The following is a 14,867-nucleotide window of genomic DNA, read 5'->3' as shown; positions in this document are numbered from 1 at the left end:
TCATCGGGTGCTATAAAAGATCTTGGGATGCCATAATCATCCTCTCCGTCCGCTATGTGCTCCTCCTATGTTTCCGGTGCGGTTGAGGTCGGTATCATTGATAGCTATTTGGTTTCCTTTTCTTCAGCTAGTTCCCTGCTTTTTGATGTCGAAACCGCGAAAACTGGGATTACTTCATCGATAGTGAACATCTCCTTTGCAGCCGGCTGTTCTACGTAGACTGTTTTGACTCCTCCTGGAGTGGGAAATTTCAACGCTCGATGTAAGGTTGAAGGCACCGCTCTCATGTTGTGAACCCATGGCCTTCCGAACAAGGCATTGTACCTCATATCCCCCTTGATTATATAGAACTTTGTTTCCTGGGTGGTCCCGGCAGTGTTTACCGGTAAATTTATTTCACCCTTCGTCGTCTCGCACGCTGTGTTGAATCAGTTTAATACCCGGACCGCTGCTACGATTTGGTCTAACAATCCCAGTTGTTCTACGACCCTCCATCGGGTGATGTTGACCAGGCTACCTGGAACAATCAACACACGTTTAAGTCGAGATCTATTGATATGTATGGATATTACTAGTGCATCGTTGTGAGGGTGGATGATTCCCTCGGCGTGTTCATCGCTGAACGAGATGGCCCCTTCCGAGACATAATCCGGGGTGCATTTTTCCCTTGTGATAGAAACTTTTGTGCGTTTTATCATTGGCCCTTGGGGAACATCCGCTCCCCCAATGATCATGTTGATCATGTGTTGGGGCTCCTCTTATTCGGCCTGTTTGTTGGCGTTCCTATTTCTGAAATAATTTTTGACCCGTTAGCTTAGGAATTCTCGAAGGTGCCCATTGTTGAATAATCGAGCTACTTCTTCCCTTAACTGTCGAAAATCTTCGGTCATACAACCATGAGTACCGTGATACTTACACACCAAGTTATGGTCCATCTGGGAGGGATCGAACTACAATGGTCTAGGCCACTTGGTCTCTTTGATGTGCCTTATAGCCGACACTATACTTGCAGCATCCAGGTTGAAACTGTACTCTGGCCTTGGCTCCTGGTCAATGATTCTCTTAGATCTATTATTCGCTCTGTTGGGGTAAACAGACCCCGAGGGGGTCCCCCAATGACCGTCGGGTACTCCACCAAGTTTTGCTTCAATTGTTGAGAAGCCACAGAACTTCGGGGGTTGAGCCCTTGAGTAAACGCCTGAACATCCCAATCATCCACGACCATGGGTAGGTCCATGTGTTCCATCTAGAACCTCGACACGAATTCCCTAAGTATCTAGTTATCTCTTTGATTGACTTTGAAAAGGTCTGACTACCTCGTCTCGACCTTGATGGCGCCGGCATGGGCCTTTACGCGGGCATAGCAAAAGAATCAATAAAATTCAGAGGCAAGTTGTGATACCATATCATTGCTCTTTTGGACAAGGTTTTCCCAAATTTCTTCAACAACACTGGTTTGATCTCGTCGTCTTCCAGGTCATTACCCTTGATTGCGCATGTATAGGAGGTTACATGCTCTTTTGGATTTGTGGTCCCATTATACTTGGGAATGTCGGGCATTCGGAATCGCTTCAGGATTGGCTTCGGCGCTGCACTCGGTGGAAAGGCTACTGAATAAATTTTTTAGAATCCGGCCTCTTCAATATCAGAGGCGCTCTGGGATCTGATCGACCTTGGAATTATAAGCTTCCACCTTCTTGTCGTTGGCCTCTTAAATTAAAGAAAGAATAAACGATCAAACCAATCGCGATGGAACAATCAAGCCTGGTTTTAAGTTGAACACTGAAAACTAGCTCTGATCGAGCCCGTGATATGAGCTCCGTTGCAATTAAAAAAGAGAATAACTGAAGAACACTTTGAATAATAGCTAGAAGACACAATTGAACTTGTATTGCTTTGATATGCGTGTCAACAGTGGTTTAAAATTAAAAAAGTTCTCCCCTTTAAATAGTAGGGAAATTTCAATCCTACTACAAGTCAAAATAAGGTAAAAAAAACCTTTTTCGGTAAATGTCGATCTGCAGTTGATATCGGACGGGATTTGTGCTGTAATTTCCGGTTGAGGACGAGTATTACGGCTCCCTGCTCGTCATGCTCAACCGTTTCTCTTTTTCCTTGGGTCTCAAAAATTTACTTGGTCCGGATCCGTTGTTTAGCCGTGCCCAATCCCGGATGCACCGTTCATCCCCCCGGGCTCCGAAAAGAGGGATCCTTCGGCTTCGCTCGAGGTTGCGTCAGATCATGCTTCCCTCTCGTTTCTTTATTGGGAATCGGGGGTAATATTATCCCCATTTTACCCGTACACAAATTCTTCCATAATTAATTGGGCACATTTGAACACCATAGGCATCATTACAAGAAAAGACTTGAACCAAGGAAAATTAGCTAATAACAGCCGAAACAATTGAAGTCATCAGCGATCACTAATAGCCTAGCCGTATGACCAGATTTCAATCCAATCGTTAAAATACTTTTAGTTACTAAATGTCATTCCGGTCGTTACAAACTTTAGATTGTTAAAAGTGCTTTCAGTTTTACTTTGCTAATTGTTTGTTAACTTTAAACAACCAAAAAACTTTATCATTGTATGTTATTATTGGAAAGATATAAAACTCACTATATCTATATATACAAATACACACCCAAAAACATACAAAATAATCAATATTCATATAAAATTTAATAATTAATTGCAGAGAACAAAAGCAGCCGAATATCACAAATATAGTTCTAAGTTCTAAAATTGTACTCTATTCGTCGCATTTGTCAACTCCTATCAAAAGAGAAAATAGGATTGTAACATGTACAAACGGAACTTCTTTAAATAACTACACCAACAAAACAGAAAAGAGGTTCCTTTGGTGCTTCAGTTGCACTTTTCGAGGACGAATTTCTTCAAACTTCAAATCCTTCTGTTAAAAGAACAAATTCATATTAGTTTAGTAAAACAACTACTAAAGTCGGCAAGCAAAATTTAAATGGACTTTCCAAAGAAAGCATCAGAATTTATTCGACAAGATAACTCCAGGAACTGTGAACATAAAATCACGGAATAAGAATAAAGGTGGAAATCAAGGTTAAGAACAAACATCATTCCTTCAACCCAATAATTTAAAATATTTTCCTACAGTTATTTTTTTTATAACCGTAATATCCGGGCCAGCTTGTGCTCGTCTCGACTAATTCCGCAGGGTACTTGCTACTTCCTAATCTCCCATCAGCACAAGTACTTTGGCAAGTTCCCACATTGATAACAGCTTGATTCACTGTATTCCAACATGCAACATCTCTGTAAGGCAATTTGTCAGAAACCTCTGAGCATTATCTCAGCTGGACGCTGGTCTCATGGTTTTCACCAACTTCATGATCACTAGGTCACACGCTTGGGTGCATGATTGATCTGCAATATACTTAATTCATTTCCGTAAGTTACATTTTCCTGGTTAGGGCTGTCAGCATAGACGCCATCATAATTTTCGATTTTTCACAAAGCAGTGATGGATATCAAAGGTATTTCATATTGATTTATATAAAGTATGGTAAAATACACCCTGGATGTTCTAATCCATCACAGCAAAATTTTGTCCGGAACGTTAGCTCGTATCATTAGGAACGGAAGAATCGGGCTGCTGGAGCATAAAAGGGCAGCCCGGTGCATTAAGCTCCTGCTATGCGCGAAGTCTAGAGAGGGGCCCGACCACAAGGGTCTAATATACATTATACACAGCCTTATCTGCAAGAGGTTGTTTCCACAGCTCGAGCCCGTGACCTTCCTGCTGAAGTCCAGCATACAGATATCATGTCTCTTCTGTTCAATCTATTGGTATATGGATTTTAGGCTCCCTACTCTTCCTGTTCACTGCTTAACATATGCAATTCCATCACGTTGGAAAGATATGAGCCCCCATGTTTTGTCATCGCAGTTCTAAATCATATGGTATTTTTTTAGAAAAGGAGAAAGAATAAAACCTGTCCTCAGATGTCATGAAGGACTGCCGGAACCTTCAGTTCAGCAGGAGCTTATCAAAAGGTTGGTTGGGATATAAAATGCTCACCAGTTCCCTCTGTAATAGAATCCCGCTATCATGTATGCCTGATGCCTAACTCATTGTTGTGTACTCCTTATGATCCTTCTTCCTCAAGCTCATAAGTGATACGAGAGGTTGAGAAATCGAGAAAGAGAAGAATGCCAGCACAAGGAGACTTGTCTGTTGAAATAACGAGAGAAATACTGTAGGCAATCAGCAAAAAGATTCTGATGCCCACATATTACCAAAATAGCACAAGATCAGGAAATTTGTACCATAACCAATAACAAAAATCTAGAGGCAATTTCTAGCCATGATATATCCTCATGAACCTCATTCATAACATAAGCAACCCATAACAAACAGGATTTTATTTGTAACAAATTGGATATGTACGTTTTCTATTATCCAAATAGAGAGGAGCACTTGAAAAAGTACTTTAGATTGGTGTCTCAGTCATGACAGTCAAGCCCATTGATGGCATCACGTTAGTCACTTTACCTAAAAAATTTCTCCAGTTATTTTTCCTTGACAGAAATTACAAATATTTCACACAGCATTATGACGGACTGCCTGTGCTTCCGATATGTGAGAACAATGTTTAGATGCTTGGACCATAGAGGGAAAAAATGGGTATTCGAGACTACTTTAGTCTTTTTAACTTTTATACCTTAATCAGTTGTTCCACCTAGCTGAGCACACAGATGAAGGAACATAATGGAAACATGCCACAAAAGAGGCAAAACAAAGAAAATGGACAAAATAATGGAAGCTGCAGAGACAAGAATTCATCTCCAAAGCTCTTTGAGTTCATGAAATCTGAATTCCACACGATGCAATGCCCCAGTAAAAGAAATCAAAGCTAAAACATATAATGCATGAAGACCATAACAGATATGATCCACGCAGTCCCCATGTGGCATAGGTAATTTAGAGGCTTTATTATATAAATAACTACATCAAACAAACCTTGTATTAATCTCACAAAGGCTTTCTTACATAAATATGTGTAGCAAAGCTTATAATATCAATAGTGGGGATTACTGCAAATGAAAGTAACATAAATTAATTCACATGCCAAGGAGACATTTTGAAAAGAGAAGAAGAAAAACAATCAACAATTGAAAATCAAAATCGTTCTGCAATTTTCTAACAATTATAAAAGCCAATTATCCAAATTTAGATTGAGTTAACATCATTGAGCCAAGGGTCTAACGGAAACAGCCTCTCTAAAGTCTGCGTTGACACTATCCTCCCCATACCCCACGTACTGGGTTTGTCGTTATTGTAGATTGAGTTAAAATTAGTAAGTTCTCACTTGGTAATGAAAGTCAAATAATTTGTTCATACACTTGCACAAAGTTTGGCCATGACTCAACTGAAAGATAGACTAACCAAATAGTAAAACACAAAATTAAAATGCTTAAAGTATTACAACTGAAAAAGTGTAGGTTTACAAGGCATACTTCCCATATGTTTTCATTTTTCATTATCTTTAAACAAAATATTAATATTTCAAGAAGAAACTCAAAAGGATACTTGTTTATAAAACTCAAGTTGAAGATTCTTACAGGCAACACCAGCTATCCAGGCCAAGAGAATCAGTGAAAGAAAAATATAGGATTTAATTGTTGGCAGACGTCTCCAGAAACATCATACAAAACAAAAAAATGAGGTTTTCAATGTGACCTGCATCAATAATAGCACAAAGAAAAAGACCCTCTGAATGCTAGTTTTTCAATATCTCCTAAGATAAAAAAGTAGAAAGGAGAGAGAGAGAGTAAGAGAGAGAGAGAGAGAGAGAGAGAGAGAGAAGGAGGCAAAGAAAGAGAAGTACAGAAAAGACACAGTAGATGAGTTTTTTCTTTTTATTTCAGCTGCCACACATCATTAGGAGGGTCAAGCGACCAGGCAGTTTTAGTTATACCTTATCTCAAGGTCGGTGTACTATTCAAAGACAGTCCAATATTTTATTTTCCTCTGGAGATCTGCAGGTGTTTTCTATTCCATTACTTTCTTCCAGGAAATGGGTGTTGGGGTGAGGAGGCTGCATAATTCTACAGCTTCTCAATTAAATATTGATCAGGCTAATTGTTACATAATCATCTCATCAATCAGAAAGAACAAAAGTTTCTGATGATTTCTTAAAGAGATTAAACTTACTTCACAAATATATAATAGAGTTGGAACACTTGTGTAATATGGCAGCTCAACAGCAAACAAAATAAAATGGACCTTCACTCCATTCTGGAAGCGAGGAAAACTGTATATATTGTAGAATAAAAAATCAAGTAAACACCAGATAAAGGCAAAAGCAAGAAGTTTGAAGACCAATTCATATTCGGTTTATGGATTGAAGAGTAAATAACCTGCCCATAGATAGCAAGACCTCCACCAATGCCTCTTTCTGAACTTCGGAAAATTGAGGAAGATCTGCAGAAGCCAATATGAATATTACATGGAAAATTAAAATCTAGTCCCCTTAGGGTTGTTTGGTTCAGACACAAGTTACTGGGATTGTGATACATGGATTAATAATGCAGGTGATTGTAATGTAAAGATAATTTTTTATCGGGCACTTGGTTCATTGTATTATAAATTGGATATACAGTGTATAACTTAAACTTGTGTTTGGTTTAAAACTGAATAAGGGTTTAGAAAAGGGTTTGAGGAGATCCACAAGGGTAGTTTTGACATTTTGAATGCTTTATCAATGTATACCGTAATCATGGTATTGTTAAACATGAATTGGTGTATAAGTTATACATGGATTGGATACGTTGAGACTGAAATTAGTAACCAAACAATGGATAAAACAATGCAAGTTTTTATACCATGACTATTTGAGCTAATACATCAAACCAAACAACTTCTTAATGTTTTGGGATATTAAACTGGAGTCTGAAGTATAACACCTATAAGGGAAAGGAAATAGTAACTACCACAGTGGACAACAAAAGATTGAAGCTTCGCAATAACTTGAATTGCCACAAGCCAAAAGCTACTGTCTTTAGGCCTAGGAATCTTGTGAATCAGGTAAGATAATGTCGCTTTCAGGAAAAGTGAGGAAACTCAAGTGGTTAATGTCAACATCTTATGTAACCTGAAAGGAAGTAAAAGCTAAAGCATTGAATGGATATACATACTAATGAAACTTTAAACAATAACAGGGAAAATTAATCATAAAAAGCTCCAGCACAAGAAAAATTGAAATTGGCTTTACTTGATGAATAAATAAACGACAAGCATTCAGTGAGCATCTCATTATTGTAATGGCACACATGTATATTAAAAGTTGCGTTAAATGTTAATAGTATAACACAATCACACACCTAGACATGCAAAAAGCATAACAACAACAACAACTATTACCACTACGCCTCGGTCCCAAACAAGTTGAGGTCGGCGAAAAGCACTAAGCCAAAAAGCATTAAGCATGAGGGAAAATAACCAACGGAATGAACTACAAAACCGTAAGACACTCCCAACCTACCAAGCCTCCTCTTGTATCACCCTTTACAGTTTTCAAAAGATGGAGCACATTCCTATTATTTTGCTCTCTCCCTCGCTTACATCCTACCCTCTATCACCATCATGCCTCTGGATATGCTATAAGTCTTTGAACCCATACCACCCTATTAAGTAAAGAAAGGGACAAGACAACAAAATTTTGGCAGCTTCGTCCTTGCAAATAGGAGCAAGTTTAAGAAGAAAAAATGTTAGGGATGTCGATGGGAAGGGATAGGTATGATTTCACCAGACACATCTCACCTTACCCCATCCCATTATGTTATATTCTACTATGCCATATTAAGCTTTCTTCTTTCATTAGTTTTTGTTGTTTTTTTTTATCATTACTAATTCTTTTACTAGCCCAGACCCCACACTGAGGGAATACACGGGGTATGATGTTGTTGCAATTCTTTTATTACGTAAAATTCCTTTTGATGTATCACCATTCAATAATATCATTTTTCTATAACACATTTTCTTTATCATTTAAGGGAGATAAGCAAAATATCAATTTATTAAAGATGCTAGTTTTACATCCACTATTAGCATAAACCAAAAGAATTGGAAACTTTAAAAGGAATCAAATCAGGAAAAACTTAAGTTAAAAACCTTAAAGTTCATAATTTTTAACGCCCATCTTGCCCCGTCCTGCTAAGACTTCCCCCGCCTTGCCCCATTGGCATACTCAAAGTGGGAAGAAGACAGGTGGAAGCTAGCTCTACTTATGTATTTTCCTCCCACCTCCATTTTATCCATCTAGTCAGAAGCAATAGATGTTGTAAACACACAAAAATCATAAAATGCACCTTCTTCATCCTGCTCTGTCAAATGATCGAAAGAAAAGGAAGCTAGGTTCATATTCCCGAGCTTGATCACTTCCATCTCAACCAGACTCGTTGTAACCATTAGAGGAGCAAGGAGTTCACATAAGAGGATTCAAAAAAAGACTAGAATCACATCTAAGATTTGAACCTATAATCCAAAGCAACTTTTGAATTTCCTTTTATCACTAAATTAGGATCTTTCCTTATGTCAAGGAGTTATATATAACCAAAAAATCGTTTTTGCCCATATCGCACAATATAATTTCCGGCACAAAGGAATCAATTGAACCCCCTTGCCTCCACCTAGCACTGCCGCTAGTTATAACTAGGGGCGAAACTAAGGGGCGCAAGGGAGTTCAATTTCATCCCCTTCGTCGGGAAATTATACAATGCAAATAGGGCAAATATGAATTTTTTGCTTATACATAATAAATTGTTGAATCTAGCATAAGGAAAAATTATAGTGAAATGGCAAAAAGGGTTAGAAAATTGTTTTAGGTTATATGTTCAGAGCAGAAGTGTAACATTCTTATTTTTTTCAATCCCCTTCTTCAATTCCTAGCTCTGCCACTGGTTATAACTCATATTAAGGGGAAAAAGTTTCCAGCAAGATCCGATGTTTTCTTGAATTCAGCAGAAATATAAAAAACAAAAAAATACCTTCAGTTTGTCAAAGATTCCATCTTCATCAATCAGATAAAGCAAGGTAACAATTAAAGCTAAAATCTATTTAAAGGGAGCAAAACAGGAGATAAACTACACCACAATATATTGATTACATCTATTTAGTGAGAAGCAAATATTTTTAGTATATGCAGCCTTATAAACTTAGAGGCTGGTGGATTTAGCTGAAAACATAGAAGATCAACGACACTACCAAAATTGAAAGTGCTATATAGTGCATAATCACTTGGGCACCCTCCTTTGCTAGAACAAGCTGCCATATTTACTCTCCTGTTGTTTGGTTGCTGCTTCTGTAATGGCCATCAAGTGTTTGTGGAAATGTCTACGGGAAGAAAGGATTTAGTTTCTGTGGAATCTGTGTCCCAGTTTGTCACAAGCTACTCTTGGAAAGCACCTGTTTAATTTTTACCCAAATGCTTGATTAGTATCAAGGAAAAGCCATGATCAATAACATCACATTTAATCAGAAAGTGACTCTCCAACCTTACAATTCATGCATAATTTCATTGCCAGAGGGACTTATTTAGATTCACCATTTTTTTCCAACATGATTTTCACAAATAGAATCAACTAGTGCGTGCTCGTATCATTCCTTTTGATTGACAACAAGTAAAGAATCATTAAGTTCACAAGAATCATGACTTTCACCTAAAAGTTTCCGTCAAGCTCATTCAAAGAAAAGAGAGTATTAAAGGTTAGCCATTTTACCTTGATTTGCGTCCAAATAATCTTCCTTACCTTTTTTGAGATTGAATAATCTACCTTACTTTATCAATATCATATATTACCACTTGCTCTTTTGACAATGAAGTTTCAGATTTGGTGTTTTGCAACAAAAGATATATATAAGGGTATCGATCACTCCTTATAGAAAACGCCTCATAGTCAAACTAATCATTGAAGCCTTCACTCTTTCCTCATCAATCAAGCATCTACTAAACTCTTCATTTGTTTGTTCTCATCTATCATCCAAGAATTTTTCACAAGAAAATAGATGGCTAAACTTTCCCAACTCACCTCTAACACACTCCAAGCGACCTTCTGCATTTTGCTCCTAGCCCTCAGCTTTGGCTGTGTCAACTCAGCAAGAATCCTTGATGATGTACGCCCGGTGTCTAATCCATCACGAATGGTTGATCCTGTTGTGGCTACTGTGGTGGCACCAATTGCCACATTTCCAAGTAACCAGTTACCAACTACTGTCACTACTTCTGATACCAACGTAGCACCTGTTGCTGATCCCTCCGTCCCTGCTTCCACATGGCTCCTCCAGCAGATTTACTGGCTGAATCAGGTTCGTCGGTGCAGTGCCAGTAGCTACCTCCATCACTGAAACACACTACTTTCCGCCAAAGTGCATTCTCTTCCCTTGCTATATTTCCATAGTCATTTCATCAATAAGCTATTGTAGTGCCATGTTAAATAATCCACTCTTTTTAGGCCTCAATTAGCAACAAGCTAACACTGTCCTACAAAAGAATGTGGCAACAACAACGTAGTCAATGGGTGGAAACTAACAACCAACCTTTTGTAACAGCTGGACGGCTTCCTGCTGGCTTGTCCCTTCGCCAGCTCACCTTTGGCTCAATCTGTTGTTGACAATGAAATAACTGAGGTGCATGAACTGGGATCATCTGTTCTTTGCAAGGCACAAGGATTTTACTCCATGAGATCTTCGAATGGCACCAGCTACACTTGAGCCTCGACAGCACATTTTGGAGTTCACAGGACAGCCTCACCTATTTCTCACATTGCCATCATTGGAGGGACTGGCAAGTATGAGAATGCTAAAGGATATGCCACTGTTGAGACTCTTCCTCATGTAGATTAACATACAACAGATGGAGTAGAAACAATAGTCACTTCACTGTCTACATCACCCTTTAATGAGTGCCTCTTATAGCTACGGTGGTATTTCACCCTGTTTTATTTCTGAATGCACATAAAGGTGGTATTTCACCCTGTTTTATTTCTGAATATATATACATTATGTACCTTGAAGCATGTAATTGAATGGTTAATTGTGTCGGTGATACTATGATCCTTATCAGAACTATTAAACTCAGTCCAAAAATGGTGTATCCAATTTGGATTTTCATTTTGCCATCACAATGTCGATGGTTATGAAATATATAAATAAACAGTGAAGGGATAAAGCAGTCACAAGGCAAGTAGTTTGTAGCATTCACTGTGGTTGCTACAAATAGAAGAAGAAAAACTATAATAGTTAATAAAAAGCAGGAATTAAAAGCACAATCTCCTCATAATTAAAAAAAAAAATTGTATCTAGCCTCTGCCTTCAAAAATATTGTACAACTGTAAATATCTCGTTATTTACATCAGTTCTTTCTGCATACATCAGCTCCGGATATTCTACACGAAAAAATGCAATCCTTCAAAAAATTTGCACCGAGTGTCTCAACAGTATGAATGGAAATCCTTCAAATTCTCTTTGTTTTATCGAAATTGAACGAACACATAACAAGATCCCATACTTACACAACAAAACTGCCATTGGAAAACACTACAGCTACCTGCTCCGATATTGTGCTAACGATTGGAAGAGGTTCAAGGAGGAAGTTGTTGCTGCTAGTGAGGAAGAAAGGAACAATATACAGTGGAATGCATCCACTTCCGCTTCTGCAGCTTATCTCACAATGACAATGCGTACCATAAACCTAAAATTAGAACAGCAACAAACCCAGTATATTACACAGGATAAACCTTAAATTAGAAGACCGGTTTAATTGTTGTTAAGGCAATTGTCAAAGATCGATTAATGAAGTGTACTTAACACGACAGTTACCATTACTTTTGCCAATTTTTACCTTTATTTAATGTGTGTGTGTGTGTGTGTATATATATGGTATAGGTAATTAAGAGTTGTGCTTCATTGAATCAGTCACCACCTGAAATTAATCAAGTGATTATCTTGCTCAAATTAAATGCAAATCAACAAATTATTAACTTAAAATAGGGAGTAAATGCATACACAAACTAGCTCTCTTAGCATAGAAAAGATGAGCAAAGGAGTATATTCAATTAATTGACGATCAAATAATGTTAGTCGAAAACCAAGAACCAACATTAAAAAATCTGGATGAGGAACCAGAATTATAGAATATCCAAGTCTAACATGCAATTCAGATAGATAAATATAGGGTCCCCTACACTAGTCACTAAGGAACCAGAAATATAAATATCCAAGGTTAACATGCAATTCAAGATAAATAATATAGGATCCTCTACACTAGTCACTCGTACAGACAAGAGACAAGATGATGATAAAGAGTGAGAAAGGGGGTCCGGCCATCTCAATAAAGCACTTCCTTGCCTATTTTTGATGGTTTACATATTATTCCCAATTTAGGAGATGCCCGAGGGAACCCCACCAACTCCTTTAAGATCTCCAAGCATTGGCTTTCATGAACTCTTTCTGCATCTTCCAGAAGGATGGCCTCCTGGAGTAAAGGTGCAGATGCAAGTATAAACCTTACAAAGAGCATTTTGGTTCTTGAACCATGGAAGTTTTCTATTTTAAATTTTTGAAGCTTGTTGAGTCCTAGTGTCCTGTAGGCTGGTCGTTCAAAATGATTTACTTCGACTTCCATGCCTCCTTTCTTCTTCCAGGTCAACAAAATTAGAAGGTCCTCCAAATTGGGAGAACTTCCAAACAATCTTAGAAGAGAAAATAATTGATCTTCATCATTAAAATTGAAGTTAAATAAAGAAAGTGCCTTCAACCTATTGAGGCATGTGGGTAGCCTCTCTTCTTCAGTACCATAAGCCAAAGACTTGAGGTAGTAACCGTCCAAAGAAAGACGCTTTATCATAGGCCAGCAGTTGAGAAGATAAGTCAAGTTCATCGGTTTATCTTGATTTTTTTCTGATTTTGCAAGTATAACTGTTTTCAGCTTCCGACAGTCCATGAAATGATCCAACATAAGGGTTTTGATGCTCCTGGTAAAGAAAAATATATGCAAAAGCTCTGGAGCATATATTTTTGGAAGACCACCGCACACCCTAACCTTCAGACTGAAAAGGTTTGGCATCCACAAGCAAGAAGTTGAAACGTCAAATTCTAAGGCGACTTCAAGTAGTGAAAGCTTTTTGAGCTTGCAGAAACCCCTAAAGCTGCATGGCGGCCTGAAAATGCAGTTGGACAGTTTCAAACTTTCCAGTGCTACACTGTACATGTAGGAAGGCAATTTATAAGGAGCATTGTGTAGATTCTGAAGGGTAAGATCCACGACACCATTTCTTGACAACAATAGCATCCATTGATCTATAACAGGGTGCTGAGAAGAAGGTATTGATGAAATATTGAGGAGGAATGTCTTAATGGCTCCAACGTGCTGCGACAGAATTGTATTAATGACATCTACTAATGTGTCTGGTGGCTTGCTCCGGCAAAACTGAGCAGAAAATACAAGCTTGGGGATTGAAGCCCAAACATGTCTCCACGGTCTAGACAAAACACTCATTTTTGCAGCATCCTCAATAGACAAGTGCTCCTGAATCTGGTGTTTGACATTGATGGGAAGATCTGTCAGTCTATCAAGTTTAAGTTTGTCCCCTTCAACTTTAACTCTCTTACAGCGAATCATTGTGATTCTCAGTCCTGATTATTTTGTGGGGTGTGGGGGGGGGAGGGAACAAACAAGTCAGCATTTAAGTGAGAACATGCTTCAATAGCTGCATATGACTCATTTCTACCACAATAATTCCATGAATCTATGAATAAAGTTAGCTAGAATAACTCTTAAACAACAAAGGCCGACTTCAGATTTCATATTTGTTGAAATTTTCACATATTTCGAGAACACTGAAGGCCGCTGCTGTTAGACCAATTATCACAATAAAGCATCCAAAAACTGAAACAACAACTTTGGGCTTAATTACAACTTTGGTAGATAAAAAAGATTACAGCTTTTTGGTCAATCTTTCGATCCAATATAACAGATAATCAAAGCATCCAAAAGCTGAACAACAATTTTGGGCTACACAAAATGGTAATTACAGCTTTGGTAGATAAAAAAATTTACAGACAGCTTTAGTAGATAAAAAAATTACAGCTTTTTTGGACTTCATCAAAATAAACGTTAAAGTTTTTTTGTCAATATCACTAAGTAAGAAAAAGATAAGTTAACTTTGTTGAAAAATCTTCCTATTTACCATTCAAAAGGATAGGAAAAGAAAAACTTACGGTTTGATGAATGCTTGAGGAGTTGGAGAGTGAATAGAACGGCGGAAGGGGATTTACACAGGCACACATATATGAACTCATACATATATGATCTGAAAAAAGGAAAATTCGACTGTGATTCGGATTGGGAATTATATATCTATTGGGATTCGGATTTTGGAAATTAGATCTGCTTTTTCCTCAAATTAAATCTTAGGATAGGCGTTGCGTGTTTACTCTATTTCCGTAACTATAATTTCATTTTATAAAATTTATATTTGAATTTAAAAAGGTGAATAATATTTTGTAATGCGCTTTACGCCTTTGCCTATATTAATAAATATATAATTAAAAATATATTATTAAATAATATATTTGAATTACAAAATAAAGCTAAACAAGTATAAGTTCTTGAAATGTATTTAGATAGATCCATAAAGGAATGAACATGACAGTTTAAAAATATATATATATTAATATCATGCGCATGACTAGACCTTCATATAGAGTCACTAGAACCTATATGGATATAATACAATCACTAGATATAGGAGGGATAAAATCACTAGACCCACCAATAAAAGACCATGCTTACCAAGTATAATAGAGAATGCAGAAAACATCTAGTTCGTG

General features: G+C 37.6%; 1 protein-coding gene across 3 annotated transcripts; it reads right to left on the bottom strand.

Annotated features, from left to right (window-relative positions):
- Positions 1 to 2,607: 2,607 nt before the first annotated feature.
- On the bottom strand, positions 2,608 to 14,479 carry LOC104094277 (F-box/FBD/LRR-repeat protein At1g13570-like). Of its 3 annotated transcripts, XM_009600181.4 has the most exons (10): positions 14,256 to 14,479; positions 12,794 to 13,670; positions 10,575 to 11,727; positions 10,067 to 10,421; positions 6,971 to 9,443; positions 6,398 to 6,461; positions 6,192 to 6,291; positions 5,600 to 6,085; positions 3,970 to 4,255; positions 2,608 to 3,859 (listed from the first exon to the last, which is right to left on the bottom strand). In XM_009600181.4, the coding sequence occupies exons 1-3, from the start codon at positions 14,338 to 14,340 to the stop codon at positions 11,697 to 11,699; spliced, it is 993 nt and encodes a 330-aa protein (XP_009598476.1). In that variant the 5' UTR covers positions 14,341 to 14,479; the 3' UTR covers positions 2,608 to 3,859; positions 3,970 to 4,255; positions 5,600 to 6,085; positions 6,192 to 6,291; positions 6,398 to 6,461; positions 6,971 to 9,443; positions 10,067 to 10,421; positions 10,575 to 11,696. The 3 variants fall into 3 exon arrangements, with proteins under 3 accessions (XP_009598476.1, XP_070044737.1, XP_070044736.1); XM_070188636.1 differs by lacking the exons at positions 2,608 to 3,859; positions 3,970 to 4,255; positions 5,600 to 6,085; ... (3 more) ...; positions 10,067 to 10,421; positions 10,575 to 11,727 and having other exon boundaries at positions 12,071 to 13,569; XM_070188635.1 differs by lacking the exons at positions 2,608 to 3,859; positions 3,970 to 4,255; positions 5,600 to 6,085; ... (3 more) ...; positions 10,067 to 10,421; positions 10,575 to 11,727 and having other exon boundaries at positions 12,071 to 13,670; positions 14,256 to 14,478.
- Positions 14,480 to 14,867: the final 388 nt, after the last annotated feature.

Source organism: Nicotiana tomentosiformis, chromosome 11 (assembly GCF_000390325.3).
Source record: "Nicotiana tomentosiformis chromosome 11, ASM39032v3, whole genome shotgun sequence".
NCBI classification, from domain to species: Eukaryota; Viridiplantae; Streptophyta; class Magnoliopsida; order Solanales; family Solanaceae; genus Nicotiana; species Nicotiana tomentosiformis.
The sequence above is the reverse complement of the archived record's forward strand: the minus strand, read 5'-3'. Positions and strand labels throughout refer to the sequence as shown.

Coding starts and splice junctions, on each gene's coding strand:
- LOC104094277 (XM_070188635.1), bottom strand. CDS start 14,340: ATGTATGAGTTCATATATGTGTGCCTGTGTAAATCCCCTTCCGCCGTT. Junction 13,671..14,255: donor CCTCAAGCATTCATCAAACC/GTAAGTTTTTCT, acceptor CAAAATAATCAG/GACTGAGAATCACAATGATT.